The sequence below is a fragment of the Mytilus galloprovincialis genome, chromosome 3, assembly GCF_965363235.1.
Source record: "Mytilus galloprovincialis chromosome 3, xbMytGall1.hap1.1, whole genome shotgun sequence".
In the NCBI taxonomy this organism is placed as follows: Eukaryota; Metazoa; Mollusca; class Bivalvia; order Mytilida; family Mytilidae; genus Mytilus; species Mytilus galloprovincialis.
This window is the reverse complement of record NC_134840.1, coordinates 35,862,873-35,882,327: the sequence shown is the minus strand read 5'-3', so window position 1 is coordinate 35,882,327 and position 19,455 is coordinate 35,862,873. Positions and strand designations below refer to the sequence as shown.

General features: G+C 31.9%; 2 protein-coding genes across 2 annotated transcripts; one reads left to right on the top strand and one right to left on the bottom strand.

Annotated features, from left to right (window-relative positions):
- Positions 1-1,208: 1,208 nt before the first annotated feature.
- On the bottom strand, positions 1,209-6,267 carry LOC143067818 (uncharacterized). The gene is made up of 4 exons (XM_076241380.1): positions 6,110-6,267; positions 2,730-2,930; positions 2,318-2,479; positions 1,209-1,330 (listed from the first exon to the last, which is right to left on the bottom strand). Exons 1-4 carry the CDS (start codon positions 6,179-6,181, stop codon positions 1,325-1,327), a joined length of 441 nt encoding a protein of 146 aa, XP_076097495.1. The 5' UTR covers positions 6,182-6,267; the 3' UTR covers positions 1,209-1,324.
- LOC143067817 (coiled-coil domain-containing protein 170-like) lies at positions 6,193-19,378 on the top strand. Its single transcript, XM_076241379.1, has 12 exons — positions 6,193-6,651; positions 8,802-8,881; positions 9,719-9,779; positions 10,764-10,859; positions 12,118-12,374; positions 13,218-13,365; positions 13,910-14,095; positions 14,636-14,956; positions 15,292-15,492; positions 16,198-16,614; positions 18,417-18,653; positions 18,957-19,378. Exons 1-12 carry the CDS (start codon positions 6,394-6,396, stop codon positions 19,278-19,280), a joined length of 2,586 nt encoding a protein of 861 aa, XP_076097494.1. The 5' UTR covers positions 6,193-6,393; the 3' UTR covers positions 19,281-19,378.
- Positions 19,379-19,455: the final 77 nt, after the last annotated feature.

Genomic DNA, 19,455 nt, shown 5'->3' with positions numbered 1-19,455 from the left:
TTGTGGTAATAAGTATCATGTATAAATTTCATAAAATTTGGTTGATGCAATTTTAATTCAGAGAATAGAAACGAAAAATTCAACAATTTTCCATTTGTAATTGGCACAACTCTATAAAATTTAGTGCATCCCCAAATTTCATTCTTGATCTGTATTTTGTGGTATAAATAAGCATTGTGTACAAGTTTTATAGCACTTGGTTGAGAGACAAAAAATGTAAAAGAAGGAAACGAAAATTCAGCGAATTTTACGTTTGTAAAGGACATAACTCTAGAACAGTTAAAGGAACAATTCAAACTTGATCTGTGTTTTGTGGTAATAAGCATTGTGTAGAAGTTTCATAGCATTTGGTTGAGACAAACTAAAGTTTTAGAATGGAAACAAAAACTCAGTATTTTTTTTGTTTGAAAAGGGGCATAACTCTAGAAGGGTTAAAATGATGCCACCAAAATTCATGCTTGATCTGTGTTTTGTGGTAATAAGAGGGTGGTAAAGGGTTATTTACGTGCAACGTTTTCAGCATTTTTATTTCACGTGTTTTCGTGTTTAGGTGTTTTATTTCTCGTTTTCTCGTGTTTGGTTCGATGTGCATGCTTCGTATTTCCCCTTATTTATTTTCCGTGTTTCGTGTCGGTGCTCTTAATTTCTCGTTCTTACATTGTTCCGCAATTGATTAAAAAGTAAATTGGAACTAACTCAAAGTCAGAGAGTTAAAGTACCTTTTGAAACTTGTGTAATATAATAGAAATTGATGTATATTGTTACCATTCTACTTTCTATTGTATATGTATGCTATACATGTAATGAAGTCCATCATAATAATATTTTTTCAAATCAGATGCAAGTAGCATACGCATAAAAGGTGACCCCAGGGTTTTTATGTCCATGTCTACATGATCTCCAAGAACAGTTTGAGTAATAACTGCTGGTACTCAGTTTTTTCTTAATATTTAAGATTTTATTTCTCATGCTTCGTTTTTCCCAATTTTTATTTTTCGTGCTACGTTTTTGCGATTTTTATTTCACGTGTTTCCGTGTTCAGTACCCCCCTTTACCACCCTCTAATAAGCTTTATGTATATGTTTCATAACATTTGGTTAAGGCAAAGTGAAGTTAGAGAACGGAAGCCAACTTTTGGGACGTACCGACATAGTCACAAGTGTAAAACTTAATGCCCAGAATGGGCGCATAACAAGTATAATATGACATAAAAGTGTACAACACATTTAATAAAACTCATTATCGATCTATCAACTTTATATTTGTCTCTTTTAAACAACTGACATGTCCTCCACATAACATACTTATTAGCTCTCTCTTTCTTTTAATACTGAAATGATAACAATGAATAATTTAAGATATGTATAATGTTATCTAGATCGTGGAGCCAAATCTGAATACAAGAAACATGCATGAATCCATGAATTTTCATATTGCATTGTAATTTTTGTTTTTTTTAAATATCGTTCATAAAGAAATATTCAAACAGTTATGTCTTGACTGCATTGCAGTAAAATCAAAGACGGCAATGTGATGGAAAGACAACTACTTTTTGTACACTTAAATCTTTAGTTTTGTATGTAGTTTTTTTCTTCCACTAGAGTTTTGAATGTTCTCTTGATATCTTCTGTCACATATGGAGTATGGTTTGCTTATCCTTCCAGAGCACCTGTGATCACCCCTACTTTTTGGAATGGTTTCGTGTTGCTAAGTTTTTAGCTTTCTATGTTATGTTTTGTGTACTAATGTTTGTATATTTGTCTTCTTCTTTTTTAGTCATGGCATCACATAGTAAATGTAAGAGACAGCAACCTAAATACAAAAATACCCAAAAGTCATCTCGATGTTAAAACTTTTAAGTTTTTTTTGCCAATTTTCAAGGGACACAACCACTGGTCCGGCTTGTATTTCAACCCAAAATTTCATTCTGACATGTTTCTGACAGCATTGCATTTACAGTATTTGTAGATAACAAATAGTCTCTGGATTGGAATTAACAATGGGATTAAGTGATTTTAATACACTGAAAATTGAAATGAATTATAATCTATCAAGATAGAGGGTTAGGTCAAGTAGCACTGTTGTAAATTTTCTGAACACTGCTTTAAACATCCAAAGTTTAGAAAACAACAAATCAATACAGTTTTTATTACCGTATTGTTTAAAAAAGTGAAACATTTCCCTCAATTTTTCTCCTTAGGTTATTGAGGTATGTTGTACATGTATAGCCCTGATTTTACAGCCAGCTCTTACAATGCACAGCAACATATTTTTTATTCAAGAAAGAATTGCTGATAAAAAACACTTTTCATCTTACCTTGACTTTACCAAATCTTTCCCAGTCCATTTTTCTATTTGTTTTATTCCAAATGTATATATTGAAACACATTCCTAAACCTGCTATGATGTGTACAAGATAGTACATTACTTTCTCTCTTGGCTTGAAAAAGAATACTTCAAGACCGGCATCATTCTGTTTCTACAATTCATAAATAATATCAATTATATGCATATGAAGCCTTGTTTAATAAAATAACATAAATTGTGATATCTACAGATTATTTGAAATTTTTTTTAACTTGAAGGTCAATGAAATGTAACTCTAACACTGAGATCAAACAACAGACTAAACTTAAATCTTAATACTGAAAACGATGAGGGAGTCTAGGTTTCCAAAGTCATGCTTTTAGCGACATAAATAATACAGACTAGACAAAAAATAAACCTACTATGTTAAATAGAACTTCGTCTTTCCTTTTCCTGTGTACTTTGTTTCTGTACCTGTGCCATGCGTTTGTGGTAATACCTGTTGCAAAACCATTTTCAAATGTATCAGTCACACTGTAAGAGGTACTACTTTCTCTTGTTTGTGGCTGTGAAGAGGCAGCTGCTTTTGGTGTTATTTTAGGTAAAACATATGCCTGTACTCCCTGTAAAAAAAATAATTGCATAGCTAAACTACTGATTATTTCTATTGATGATTAATATTTTAGATGTTTATCAGGCACCCAAAACTTCCACAATATGATGCAAAAGACTAACCAATGTTAATAGTGGGCTATTTTCACTGAATAATCTCAAAATTTTGATATAAATTCTAAAACACATTTTTAAACTAGATACCCTAATGATCATTGTGGTCTAGTTTAGTTCAATTTGTCTATGTAGTTTCAGAGAAGAAGATTTTGTTAAAGATTACAAAAAATTTATGAAAATTATAAAAAATTGATTATAAAGGGCAATAACTCCTTAATTAACAATTTTAGTTCCTTTAAAGAACTGGAATGCTTTATCAATATTCAGTCACTATAACACAGTATAATGATAAATGAACTTTTAAATTCTTTTCATGATTTACAATAGTCTATTTGCCAATTCCCGTAATTGACCCTGTTATTAGAGATCCCTTTTTTTGTTGTCTCCCATATAAGGGACATACATTTTTATTGACATTGGAGAGCTAGGGGGAAGAGCAAATTTACCTGTGCATAATGTGAGTAACCTTTAAGTTTTTAAAATCTTTTTAATTACATTAATTTGTTGTTTAGCTAAATACTTTTGTCACCAGCAGAAGTTATTTTTCATGAAAAATTAGTTAAACCACTGATTCATCACTTTTAACTTCTCATGCTTTGCATTGGAAAAAGCCAATTCTGTTTGCTATGGAACCAGTCTTTGATTGACAAAGGGAAGTAATTTGTTTAAAAAGTGTGTAATTACAGAATCAAACCTGTAATAGGCGATTTGCCAATTCCCGTCAATTGACCCTGTTATTAGAGATCCCTTTTTAGTTGTCTCACTATGAGGGACATTATTTTGTATTTACAATGGGGAGCTAGCAGAAAGAGCAAAAATACCTGTGCGTAATGTGAGTTATCTTTAAGGTTTCCAAATATTTTAATTACATTAATTTGTTGTTAAGCTAAATACTTAGTTGAACTGCCGATACACCACTCTCAATTTGCTATGCTTTGCATTGGTAAAAGATTATTTCGTCCGGTATGGAACCAGTCTACGATTAACAAAGGGAAGTAATTCGTTTAAAAAGTGTGTAATAAGAGAATCAAATCGATTATTGGCAAATGGACTATTGTCAAAGGACTAACGGAGAGGATCATTGTTTTTATTAATTCCAAGCTGACTAGTTTACCAAAGATTGATTGATTGGTTGATTGTTGGTTGCTTTACGCAGCATTAGCACAGTTTACCAAAGAAAAAAACGTTTTTATTATTAATCCATCAAAGACAAGTATTACAACTATCCGAGAGAATAATATATATTTGAACAATTAATGCTGAGCTCCAAAACAAGCCCTCAGCCTTCAATTATTTCCATGTGTTTTCATAAATTTCAAAAATACATATATGATAGTGCATAAATATTCGAATAAGTTTATTAAACTCTAATGCCCTAAATATTAATATATTTTTTTAAGTAGGTAGAACGAACCTAGGGCAAACTGACTCTATGGGCTAATGAACTCAGGGCAAACGGACCCAGGGCAAACATGAACATGTTATCATAGGTAGTACTTCATTTGCCACAGCGGCTTACCCCGGGTTAGCCATACTCGCCGGTCTTCACTCACCGGCTAGCAATCAGCCGGTCATAAAAGTATGGCGGGAAGCGTAATTTTAGATAAATTGTCGGAATTTGAAAGGTGAAGATTTAATTTTTTTCAATCAGACTAGATTATATGATACTGCATTGGTCAACTTTGACGATAATAAATTGCCATGATATATTTTATTTTCAAGTTTATAAAATTTATGTCAGAGAAACGTTTTTATGATGAATAAGGCATAAGAAAAAAAGATTGCATTTTAAAAATATATATTAATTTAGTTAACTTCGGCATTTTGACTTTCACTTTCAAATGGACGTCAAGTTACGAGAGAGTTCGTGGTCTCGAGACCCAAAATATGCAAATATTTATATTTTTTCACCTCCCTTATAGGAATCGATGATTAACATTTAGTAGCAAACCATGATTTTTCACCTCCTTTACAGGAGATCGGTATGAAGCATTTAGTTCCGACCACGTTACAATCGGTAGCTCTCGGACATTTAGATAACTTACATCGTAAATAAACGAGGTGTTACATTATGGTCATTTGCATAAATCATCACTGTTTTCTCGTGGTCATGTGATAATCTTTGAAAATGAAAGGCAAAATGCCGAAATCGATGGGTCACTGTGAAAACTGTCTAATGATGAGAAAATAAAGGTTGGCAGGTAGGTGAAACTTACATAAATGAAGAGATAAATGAAAAATGAACAGATTGATGCCCGATTTATATAATTCCAAGGCCGTCAGTCGGCACCAGAAGCGACGAAGCAGCGCATCTATTTTGGGTGGGCAAATATCCACTTTTTGATATGGGACGAGCTCTGACGTCCCACGGCCCCAGCTTGTCTGACAAAACAGCCGTTGGACGTCAGAGTAATTTCGGACTACCTGGTACCTTTCCCCTTGTAAACAATACACCTTATCGCTATTTAGTCCATTCCGGGAAAAACAATCATTTATACAACTTCCTGTTTTGGGTCACCGGCCGAAAAATGGAGGTCATCAGTAGTGAGCTGAGGGAGAAAAAACTTTAGAAAGTGATCATCAAGAAACTTTGATATAGTATGATCCACTTTTTCGAAATTAAAATTGAAGTAAAAAAATATTTTGTTTGAAGTATTTACGGTAGTTTAAACAGGTCTCATTAAAAAGTATCATGCATGGTGCATTGTTTAAACAGGGTCCCAGATAACTTCAACTGGATGAAAAAGTTGTGTAGTTTAGAACTTATCCGGAATGGAATAAATAGCGATTAGGTGTATTTTTCAGATTGAGACCGTATCGACCTTCAATGTGGGCCGAATCGACTTGGACCGGAACGACTTGTGAAGGTCAAGGAGTCAAGATAGACATGAAACTTAAAGAAAGGAAAACTTAATCGGACACACAATCCCGAAACTTAAAGAAAGCCGGAAAGGGATAATTTTTAATAAATTGATACTCATGGTTGTGTGTTCATTGAAACCCTGTTCCTTTGTCCTATGAATGAGAAAAAATCCAAAGAGCAATAACAACAATTAGCAGTTAAAATTTCAACCTGTGGTCTGTATGCTGCAAGTTGTGATGACGCTACCAGTCTTCCACTCAGTTGAGAAAATCGGTAGGCCATTATGTCTTAGTAAGATGTGAGTGACCTTCAGATATACGACCTCTTGAAATCTCGTTGAAATCTCGGACAGGTGCTCTTCCGCTGTTCGTGTTGATTGTGTTGCTATGCGCTGTTAACACAACGGAAGACAGAATATGCTCGGCTGTATATGACAACGAATAAAACATCAAAATATTGATTAATAATTCGTGAAAGAGACTACTTACTTGAAGATGGCGAGCTACCTTGACCGGCTTGAACGCGAAGGATTACCTTCAATTCACAGAAGTACGCATAATCATAGTGAAAGAAGAGTTATTTTCGATGACACTTATCGATCCAGATCTCCGAAATGTCGTTCAAATTCACCGACATTGCGTTCAAAATCACCGATACTGCGTTCAAGATCTCCAACAGCTATATCTGATTCACTTATTTCTCCTAGACCACCTTCCCCATCTCACAGACATGACAGACGATCATATACAGAGGTAAATATATTACAACGCGGGTTTGCAAGTTACATGCTTCAACTGGTTTATTTTTTCTTAAGTAAATAGACATACTCTTCTTTCTTAAGTTGCTTATATCATTCAAATTATATACACCACTTAAAAAAGAAAGTAAATAATTTTGTTGTTTTGTAACATTTAAATGTTATTTTGAGTTGTATAAATTTAATGATTTATTAAAATATATATGTAAGAGGGTAGGAATTTTCCTCAAGCATGAAACTGAAAGCCCTTTTCATATCTCAATTTGTCAAGTTATCCTCTGTTTTATGCCCCGCTGTTTCGGAGGGGGCATTAAGTTTTACCCTTGTCCGTCTGTACGTACATCCCAAAGTTGGTTTCAGTTCTCTAACTTTAGTTTGCCTCAAAAAAATGTTATGAAACTTATACACAATGCTTATTACCACTAAATACAGATCAGGTTTTACTTTTAAGGGTGTCACCTTTACAGTTTTATAGTTATGCCCCTTTACAAATGGAAAATTTCCGTTCTTTAAAGTTTGCCTCAACCAAATGTTATGAATCTTATACACAATGCTTAATACTACAATATTCAGATCAAGTTTGAATGTTGGTGCCGTCACTTTTACTGTTCTAGAATGATGTCTTTTTCAAATGGAAAAATTGCTGAAAAATTTCTAAACTACATGTATCAATCAAATGAAGAAAAAAAATTGGAGTTACAAAATGTATCTTCCTGAATCAACTACATTTGTGTGTACAATCAATACTTTTTAAAATCTTCATTGAGAATTGGAGGTATCTTTCATTGTCTAGAATGGTAGTTGAATCAACTAAATCCAATGCTTTATACAATACAATATTCAATTTTACTATCGACTGATCATGATGAATTAAAGCACCCTTTACCATTCATTGCTTACAAGCACTTGGATTACAATTCTAGGGTAATACCCCTTTACAAATGAAAATTGCTTAATTTTTTCGTTTCTGCTCTCTTAACTTAAGTTTGTCTTAATTTAATGAAATGTATATATAATGCTTATTACAACTTAACTCAGTTTAATTTCAAGTATTGGCAACTTCACTTTTACAGTTCTTGAGTTATGTCCCTTTATAATTTTAATTGCTAGTGGGGGCATCATCAGTGTCCCTATGGACACATTCCTCATTGATTTATCATTGCAATTGGGTGCCAAATATATTTAAGCTCCAATAATTATCATCAAACAATAAATCCTTTACATAGGTATAAGAAGATGTGGTATGAGCGCCAATGAGACAACTCTCCATCCAAGTCACAATTTGTAAAAGTAAACCATTATAGGTCAAAGTACTGTCTTCAACATGGAACCTTGGTTCACACAGAACAGTGAGCTATAAATTAAAGGGCCCAAAAATGACTAGTGTAAAACATTCAAACGGGAAAACCAATTGTCCAATCTAAGATACAAGATATCTCTGGTTGATTATGATACTGGGTAGATGTCTCATTGGCAATCATATCATATCTCTATATTCATATAAAGAATAGATAACAATGTTTTAAACTTTAATACTTGGACCTTTTGTGTACATTGTATTAGCAAACATGCTGCATTTAACTGTTTTAAAACATGAACAAAATCTAACAGCAGTAGCAGTGATCAACAGTTTAAAAAAAATTATGCTGAATATGATTTGAAAAATATACTAACAAAGTATGATTGACTGACATTTCATTTGTATTTTGTTTTGGTATTTGTTCTTAGTCTTATTTTAGAAGGCACAAAAAATAAATACATGTACATGTATGTCAACATCAGCTATATGAATTACCTTGACTTTCTGTTGCAACAGTAAAATATAAGAACATAAATCTAGTAGACTATGATTTGAACAGCAAGCATGTTTAAAATTGGTGAGATTGTAACTCCTGCATGTCTAAATATATGTAAAAGTACCAAATGTTAGCTTTAGCATTGTAGGTGTCTAGAATTTATATGCATTTGTGTTACATGTAGTAACAAACAAAATGCTGGACAGTATAATGTTATAGCATCTTCAAAATAAATTTAAAAAATTTGAACAGAGAGGACCTTTATTTTAAACAGTATTGTCTAGAATTCTTTTCTATATAAATATAAACATGTACATTAATAGAAATTATATAAATCTATATTTTGTAGTTACAAAATGTACAAGATCAAGTTAGAGTATTTAAAGATGAGCTGACAAAGAAAGACGCACTGATACAGCAGTTAGTCAGGTAACTATTTTAGATATAAATATTTTTGGTTAGTAAAATTCTTATGCAGTGTTCTCAACAGTTTTTTTTTTTAATAATATCACCATGGGTCTTTTGGATTTGCAATCTTTTCTTTGAAATCAAGTTATAAAACAAAATTTTTATTTGAGAATATATTATTTTGTCAATGTCAGTAATAATTTCTTTTGCTTTTCAACCACTTTGCTGGTCCCAAGCACTATAATGTAGGGGATCAATGGCCTTGTCGTGCTAAAGTTTTGAAAATTGGTCTTTGCTGCTGCATCTCTGCTTAACACTTAGTATTTAGAAGTAAGAGCAAATGACTTGATCAGCATGTTAGTCTAAAAATAAAATTGAGAAAGGAAATGGGGAAATTGTGTCAAAGCGACAACAACCGGACCATAGAGCAGACAACAGCCAAAGGCCACCAATGGGTCTTCAATGTAGCGAGAATTCCTGCACCCGTAGGTGTCCTTCAGCTAGTACAAAATAAGGTTCATAATTATATCACATCAACATGTTCTTATCGTGATATGTAGGTATGCAATATTTGGTAATAGGAGTTTTAACATCAATCAATCAATTTTGACACCAAATTCCTATGGCAACAAATCACAGTACACAACATTATTATAATTAATTGTTATTAAATTGGAAATTCAGCATGATTTTAAAATGATTTTTAATTAGAAAATGGCCCTCAAGTGTACCTTTAGTAATTTTTTAATTATCTTGATGGAAAATAACCTGTCTGTACAATAAGTATGATATCGGTATAGCTTTTTCATTAAATTCTCTTTACTGTCTGTAAAATTAATTGTATGGTTTTATTTGTAGTATGGAAAATGTTCCAAAATCCAGTTCAGTTCCAATGAGATCTGGAGCTGATAACTACAGGGTGAGTTTTATGTCATAGCTTTCAAACGAAACATTGAATATATATATATATTGTACAGTTTTATAAAAAATGTTCTGTATCATTGCAGAAAGGGACAATAAGTGATGTATATGAGACAATATTTAAAAGACATTTCTATGGAAGCCTCATTTTTGTACTTTATTGTATTCATTGAAATCTCCTTCTGCAGTCCAGGCTCCTGACAGGGAGAGGAAATCTCACAAGTTATCTCCCTTTCACTTAGTATTACATGTATTTCAATTAAATTACTCTTCTAGGCCTGTGTTGGTCATAAAAAAAATGCAATTGCAGATTATACTTTTATTGTTTGTGCAATATAGATATACATGTTAATTAAGAAGATGTTGAGACAACTCTTCACCTGAAGGGTCAAATGAGCAAAACCCATACTGCATAGTCAGCTATAAAAGACCTACGCATACAATACAATAATACAATGTACAATAATAACATTTTAAACATTTGTAAGATATCATATAATCAATATGATTGAGTTTTCTTTCTACTGACATTTTACTTTAAATATTTACATTATAACTTAAAGACTTTTAAAACCAGTTTCATAAAATTTAAACAAAAATTACTAGTGGTACATGTAGGTAAATTGAACACATGTATAACTTTGTAATGAAAAAAATACAGCTACAAAAATTTAAACGTAAAGGAAGCAAAATACATTTCTAGTTGATACTTGTACATGCATGTACTGCACAAAAAGTAAAAGTCGGTTAAGCAAAACAGAAGAATTCAGCATTTTAAAGAAGAAATGTGTATTGAGGGTTTTTCTAAATGTTTATAACAGAAAGTTAATCTTGACTTTTTTTCAGTTAGGTATTGCTAAATAATAAGTTTATTAATGATGTTGAAAATAAATTAAAATCACTAATGTGAAATGAAATCAAATTTGAGAGATGATGGAAATGATAAAGTTTATGTTATTACAATAATTCTTCAATATTTCAGCTAGAAACTGTTTATCTTGGAGACAGACATGCAGTTGAGTCAGCACGCAGTGAATTAGCATCACTTTCAGTCAAATATGATAAACTTTGTATAACTGTAAGTAGTTTTCAGTCAAATATGATAAACTTTGTATAACTGTAAGTAGTTTTCAGTCAAATATGATAGACTTTGTATAACTGTAAGTAGTTTTCAGTCAAATATAATAGACTTTGTATAACTGTAAGTAGTTTTCAGTCAAATATGATAAACTTTGTATAACTGTAAGTAGTTTTCAGTCAAATATGATAGACTTTGTATAACTGTAAGTAGTTTTCAGTCAAATATGATAGACTTTGTATAACTGTAAGTAGTTTTCAGTCAAATATGATAAACTTTGTATAACTGTAAGTAGTTTTCAGTCAAATATGATAGACTTTGTATAACTGTAAGTAGTTTTCAGTCAAATATGATAAACTTTGTATAACTGTAAGTAGTTTTCAGTCAAATATGATAGACTTTGTATAACTGTAAGTAGTTTTCAGTCAAATATGATAGACTTTGTATAACTGTAAGTAGTTTTCAGTCAAATATGATAAACTTTGTATAACTGTAAGTAGTTTTCAGTCAAATATGATAAACTTTGTATAACTGTAAGTAGTTTTCAGTCAAATATGATAGACTTTGTATAACTGTAAGTAGTTTTCAGTCAAATATGATAAACTTTGTATAACTGTAAGTAGTTTTCAGTCTACCTGAAGCTCAGTCATATGTGTTGTCTTCTCTTTTGCTTTCATGAAAAGCTGGAGAAGGCAAAGTTAATTCACTTTCATGTTAATTATTTAAAATAAAAAAGAATTTTTCTCTCTTATATTATATTGAACATCATAAAAAATTGTCTAACTTTTAAATCTGTTTGCTCTAATGTCACTTTCAGAACTATTGCCTATTTCTTGTCAGCCAGTTTTTTGTTGGGGGAATTCAGAGTATCTTGTCCTCCGTCAGGAAAACTGGCTGTCCCTGTCAATTAAGGTTGCAGTGGTACCACCTGTCATGTGGGGGGGGGATTAACTATTTAACTAGACCACTCAGGCCCCCTTTGTAAATGAAAATGCCCTTTACTAATACTAGTTTGGTATGCAACAGTCATTCTTAGGTTATCTAAAGTGTGCGATCAAAACATGAAGTTTTCAGTTTTCAAGAATATAATTTACAAAATGTTTATTCTTATGAAGTGGCCTGTATGTGTCAGTGTTAATATCACTTAATTAATTTTTGATTACATGAATAAATTTGTAATTTTTATCATCAGTATTGATAAAAAGGATATAGTTTATCCTGGAAATTGTTAAAAGTTCTGGACTGATGATTATTTCAGGTGAAAAGTATGGAACGGGAAATGGAAGAAAAAGATGTTCATATCAGGGAATTAAAGACTCTTTATGATACCAGTAAAGAAAACGAATCTAGACTAACTTCCCTTTTAGAGTCTCATAAACAACAAATCATAGAACTAGAAAGTCGTACAGGGTCATTTCAGTCAGCTGTAGGTCGTAGTGAATTTACTGTCTCAACTCTCCAGGAACAAAATCGTCAGAATGCTGATAAAATAGTAGAACTAGAAGCCAGAATAAGGTAGGTATTTAATTTTAGTATTCACATGTTTTGACAATAGAAAAATCCATGAAAATCTAGCAACAACATCAAGACTTCTGTTAGCATCAATAGAAAAAATAAATTCAGCATCATCTGCAAGAATTATATAAGTGAGACTTTGCCATAGTGTTTAACACTTTAATATAGAATGCAGCCTTTTAAGGGGACACTTGACATTTTCATATTTATATAAAAAAAAATATAGATAAATGGTACCATACCAACTGTTTTATAGATAAAGGACATATATTAATACTTATACAATATTAATTAGGTTCAGTTTGACCTTTATAGGAAAAAGTCATGAGATACAAGTTAGATTATTGAATGGCAAGCTACCTACATTTGTACCTTCTTCCTAAAGAAAATGAGAGTTAGTAAACCCCAGCCCCTATGTTGTCTTTACTTTCATGTAGATGCATCCCCTATAACTTATCATCATGCACTAATATGTAAAGCATCTTCTAAAAGTTGACTTAGGTGGTACTAATCACCTTGACTAATTTGTCCGTTTAATTTTCATAAAATTTTGACAAAGTATTTACTTTGACCCTTTGACAAAGATATAAAAAAAAAAATTAAATTTAAACCAACCACTTAATCAAATAAATTTCCTTGGTTATATAGCAGTTTGACAAAGACTAATTTTGGTCATTGAAAAGCTTTATATTACCTTAACAATAGAATGTGATAAAAACGTTCACCTGATTTTTACCGAGTTATCTCCCCATAGTTTTATGTACCATCTTAACTGTTAGATTAATTAACTTGAAATATTTTTACAAAAAATCATTTATATTCTTGAACCTTTTCTATCAACAGAGAACTTTTGGAAAGCAGAGAGGGAGCAGATTTCAGGTGTTCACAAGTAGACAGGAAATATAGTGAACTTATGAGACAGATTTCCAGTGTTTTGAGAATCGAAGAATATTCTTTTGAAAGTCTTTCTGTAGATGACATTTCACGTGGTGTAAGTAGCTTTATAACAAAAGACATTTTTAGTTTCACTCAGACTGTGTTCAATGATCAGACTATTAGGCAACAATTAAAAATATTTTGGTTTGCCCAAACCCTACCCAAAGGTTGAGACAGTGGGTAGGTAGGTTGGCATTTTCTTTTTTTTTCAAAAAGAGAAATTAAAGTATCAGGTGTTTATAAGTCTTCATGCCTATCTGATTAAAAAAAAACTTCTACAAATCAGGAAAATAAAAGAATTTGAGTAGGCAGCTTTTTTCTGGGTAGGTAGCGTTCTTTTTTATGGCCTTACATTGTACACAAAATGAATGTCTTGTCATGAAATATAATAAGCATACCAATTTTATTTACCAAGTATCATTGATCAACACATTTAATCATAATAACTATAATCAAAGATCATTTTAGACCCTTTAGTATAAAACTTTAATAAACTTACTATCAAAAGTCTATCTACTAATAATTGAAGAAATTGAAGAAAGCAATAGTCCTAAAAATTTACACACATTTAGTTAGTGTTTTAATATTTAATATTGCAGGTTACAGATCTAGTTCAAGAGAATGCCGTGCTGAAGGGTCAACTTGTAACATTAAAAGAAGCACTGAACAGTACAGAACTAGAAACAAAAGCCAGCAGGGAGACCATAATGAGACTGGTGTCTGAAGTTGGTAAAGAACAGAAAGTAGCTACTAGATATACCTCAGATTTGGAGAGACTTAGAGTGGTAAACTATTTTAAAATGCTTAAAATTTACAAATGTTTACTTGTTTTCAATCAAGAGAATACGCTTCCAGATACATGTAGTTCAGTTTGATGTAATACATATATACTCTGTATTTAAAAAGCTAAATAACATTAAGATAAGCTTAAGGGATTTCTAAATATTTGATTTTTTTTTAAAGATGGTTAATATACATGTATAGAGAAGTTAAGATAATTTCAAACTATTTTTTTAAATTACTGGAGGGAAAAATTGAACGAGCTTGAATGAAATGAAAATAAACTATTTACTGCAAGTCCTTGCATAAGCAGGTGTCATGTTCACTGAAATCAGTATCATATATTTACAATTCAAGGCATTCTCTCAACATCATATTTGGATCTTAAATCTTTTTTGTCATATTAAAGTGGAACCTGATGAAATGTATTCCAGAAATATGTTCTGACACACACTGAAATAAGTATTATACTTAAAAAATAAGAATGAACTGTATCCCCCCAAAAAATGTGGTATTAATAAACATTATTTGTCTTCTCTATGTAGGAAAGAGATGAGGCAGTTGACATCAGACGGAGTCTGGAGAGGGAGGTAGATGTTCTCAAGGAACGTTTGGTGGCCGCAGAGAGAGCTGCAAGTGCAAACAGATCAGAAATTGATATGAGAGAAGAGAGGATGAATAGAAAAGAAAGAGAATTGAGAACTAACATTCATGACATCCAGTCAGCTAAGAGTTCAGTCAGATTGTTTATGGAACAAATAGCCACTTTGTTAAGTGAAGTGGATGATTCTGTGTTAGAATGGTCAGAAGAATCTATCAAATCTAGAGTTGCTAGTTTAAGATCTCGAAACAAAGAAATGGTTTCGGTAGGTTTTATTTTAATTAACTGGAGAGATAAATATATTTTGAATTGCACATTCCTTATTTCGGTTGTGTTTACCAGTGAATCTCTAAATCTTATACATGTATTTGGAATAGTGTACATTTTTACCCCCAGATGGTTTGTCTTTTATATTTAACAAAACACCTGCATAATCTGTGTTTCTGCCTGAGAAAAAAAATTAATTCAAGTAACTGTTTTCAGATTTATATAGATTAATAGTTTTATAGCCTTATTTGGATTATTTTAGTCCTTTACAAGAGAAAATCGATAGACCTGATCATTTTAAAGATTAATGCATAATCAAATTATTTCTTCTAGGTAATTGAGTCATTAGAGGAACGAGTCAGAGCCCTCACAGAACAGCTAGAATCACAATATGAATTACATAAAAGTTCTGCAGCTAGAGCCAGAAAGGCTGAATCTGAGGTCGCTGATTTATTTGAAAAACTACGCAGTGCTGAAGGTGAATTATCAGCTGGTGATGTCTTGAGAGATGGGTTCAGGTCCGATAAGGAAAAGGTATGTCAATTAGTAATTCTGTATCATCATATGAAATGACATGAAACTGGCATGTATAAATAAGTTTTTTTTAAATTGTAATTTTAAAATAATTGATATGATTCAGTAATATTTAATAATTATCTTGAATTTTCAAGGTTTTGAATATTTCATGTAAACCAATTTTAATTTAATTCTTAACCGTTGTGTTTGTTGTTGATATGGTGTTATGCCAACAAAGGACAATATAGTAAAATGTTCCCTCTGAAAATGCTGAAAATCAAAATTATTTGGTAAAAAAATACTTCCATTTTATCAAACAATTTCTTTAAAGTTTACATTTAATTGTAAAACTGTATACCAAACCTCTATAGCTTGAGAATAAATGATTAATATTTGATGTTGGTCTTAAAATTGATACCAGTAATTTTTACAGTACTTGAAACTTGTGCCACCTTAATTATATAAATGTGTTAGAAACTAGTCCAGCCATTCAATCACAGATTGAACCTCAAAAATTATATTTATCCCATCAAAAATATAGTGCCATATATTACAGTTAAAAAAACTAGGCTTCTTTCTATAAAAGAATTTAAATTAGTCGGGCAAATATGATAGTTTTAGAAACAGTGCCTCCACCTAAGTGGAATATAAAAACTAACTTATCTTGTAAAATTCTATCATTGTACCTCATTATAAACAGTAGTTATTGTCTTTATTTTACAGTACATGAGAATGCTTCAAAGACTTGGTCAGTCACTGAAGATGGACAAAATTTCCTCTGATTTAGGATTTGATTTGACCATTGACGCTATTGTATCAAGGGCTGAACAACTAGTCAAAATGGAAGCTGATACTATTGCAGACAAATCTACACATATCTATAACTTACAAAGAAAGGTTAAGTCCTTGAAAGAGCAACTGGAAAGCAAAGACCTTCACCTTGATTTAATGAGGAAGAAAATGACAGGCATGGAGGAGAAATTGTTAGGAAAACATGTCATTGAAAAGGAAAGAGATTCAGAAAGCTACAGAAATCGTAAATTAGAGAAACTAGTTGAAAAATACAAGATGCAATTACAAGATGCTTCTCAAGAAATCATAAATCTCAAAGCTCAACTACTGGGATCCAGTGATATCAAAGTAAGATTATTAACTAAAGTCATGTGACATACAAAATGTTTTTTCATAGACTGATCCAGGGGGCTCTGGGTACCTGGGCCCCTTTTTGTGGGAAAAGTTTGGTTTATTATATAAGGTATAACTTAAGCATGACTGGAGCGGAAAAGGTCATAACCCCCCACCCACAGCCCCACACATTTTTCTGATTTGCCACTGCTTTTGCTTTTGTTTGACTTTAATGGTACCATTAAGTGTTTGGATAACTAGAATATACATTTATTAAGATTTTGCTTTCTAATTAGATATGCCTTAGTTCTTTTTCATTGTTGTATTTTAAAACAAGTAGGTTGCACTTTTTAATCAGAAGCACATTTTATATACTTGACAAACGAAAATTACGACATTATTAACTCCCCCAAAAATATAGTATTAGCTATATATTATATTGTCAGGGGTTCAAATTAGCGGTGGTCCGAGGTCCGCGACCTTCCACTTTTGCAAGCGGACCTTCGTTTTGGTTACTAGCTACGCCCGACGGACCTTCGATTTGAAAGAAAATAAAAAATAACTTCGCAGACCTTTTTATCAAAATTTCCAAATAAACGATCTCAAAATAAATTCTCATCTTTATTATTCATGACAGCAATATTCATTTTATCCAACCGCTAATTTTATACCGAAAATCGTTAAAAAGTAATTTGTAAATCCGAGTGAAATCGTATCTGACTGACAACATCAACATAGAAAAACAATGGATGCCATATATAAACCGGAAATGAAGATAATTACAATACCGGATCAGTTTCCGGGACGGATAAGGGTAATCCCGGGTTTGCCGATCAAATACAATAAAAAAAATAATGTCAGGCTTGAAGTTGTGACAAAATACATCTAAGATTATGAAATATAATCACTAGAATTGAAAACCAAAAGATATATGGAAAAGAAAGAAAGACCAGAAAATATTTTAGGTTGAAACTCAAAATTACTTAATAAGTTTTTTAGTTGACAAATTTCCATGTCAACATCCAATACAATGTGACAGCATTTTTCTTTTATCATTAATACATGTGGATATGACATGCAGATGTTTTTAAAGTGTAAACAAATTACTGCAATTCCAAGGGGTAATTTCTCCTCAATTTTTAGGGGCCTGTAAATAGCTGGAAGTTTCGTACTTTATTATCAAAAATAGTGCAACTAGATATGATACAATGTAACAAAGTAACAAGCTCTAGTGGACTTTTAAAATCGAGTTGAAGTAGTGTGAGCCCTGAGGTAATGATATGATACAATGTAACAAAGTAACAAGCTCTAGTGGACTTTTAAAATCGAGTTGAAGTAGTGTGAGCCCTGAGGTAATGATATGATTAGTAATTAATTATTAATCTTGGTTACAACACACCTACCAACAGTGACACCCTACCAAATAAAAAAAAATAAAGATAATATGAATTCATAATATACAAGACAATTATATTTATTAGTTTATTGAACATATTATACAACAGTGACACTGACAATGTAACAAGATAACCTAACACCAAAGGCACAATAATTTTGTATCTTACTGTGTTATAAAATATTTCAAGTAAAAGTAGGACCTGCAATTTAGGTTGTGGACCTTTCAGTTTTGAGTGTCAAAGGTCCTGGACCTTCCAGTACCAAATGTTAATTTGAACCCCTGATTGTGAGGAAGCTGTACCATAGCAGTATTTATACAAAATAATTTCAGTATCCATTTTTGACATAAAAAGTAATAGCTGGTATCTTTTTATGAAACAGATCTGACATTCATGTTTACATTTATTTATTTTATTCAGATGAGAACAATGGAACAAAGACAAGAAATTGATGAATTAGTGAAGCAGGTAGAAGAACTAGAAGAAGTGAGGAAGAGACAGGCCAGAAAGATCGGTGCTCTCAAAAATGAACATAGTTCATACGAATCATCTTCCAGGGAAAAGAATGTTGTTGCTGACAATGCTGTTCAGGCTCTTTCAAGTGAACTCAGAACAACAAAGAATTCCCTACAGACAACACACAATAGAGAGAAACAAGTAAGTGTTATATTAACTTCTATTTATTTAAAGAATTCCCTACAGTCAACACACAAATAGAGAGAAACAAGTAAAAGTTATAACTCCTATTTATTATGACATTCTTCGGACCACTGTGATTATTCCAGGTATTTTGTCAATGTTGAATTTCTAGTAATCAGTTGCATCACCTAACAGTTACTTCAAGTTGTCTCATTACTGCTTTTGTAGAGATTACTTCATATTTCATTTATAACATTTATTTGTCTGTGATTTTACAATTAAGAAAGTATTTTAAACAGATTTGTTTTATTTTTATTACAGCTCCTAGACTTCAGAAATGTCATCTGTAGAATGTTGGGTCTTGATATAAACACACTTGCAATTCCTGACTATGAAATCATCTCACGGTTAGAAAAACTTATCCAAGCACATCATACCCATGCATTTACTACCATGAGTATGGAGGAGGCATTAGCAGACATGGAAGATGGGTTTGTCAGTGGCTATGAAGACTACAGACAAACTGTTAATACTTCAAACCAGACCCAAACAATACAGAGATCAAGAGAGAGAGCAAGACGCAAGGCAGCAAGAGCCCGTGCACGATCAGCTTCCCCAGTTAGAAGAGACCATAGAGTTTATTGAATTCTTTAGACATTGTTGTAGATGAATGGACTTAAACTGTAGATCTTCCCTGTGTTAGTCAGTCAAAAATCAGGAAAAAAAAGAGAAAAAAAAATAAATTAATATGTACACTTTGCTAATGCATTTATACCCAATCATGGGAAAATGTGCTGTTTGCTAATAACAAGATTATACT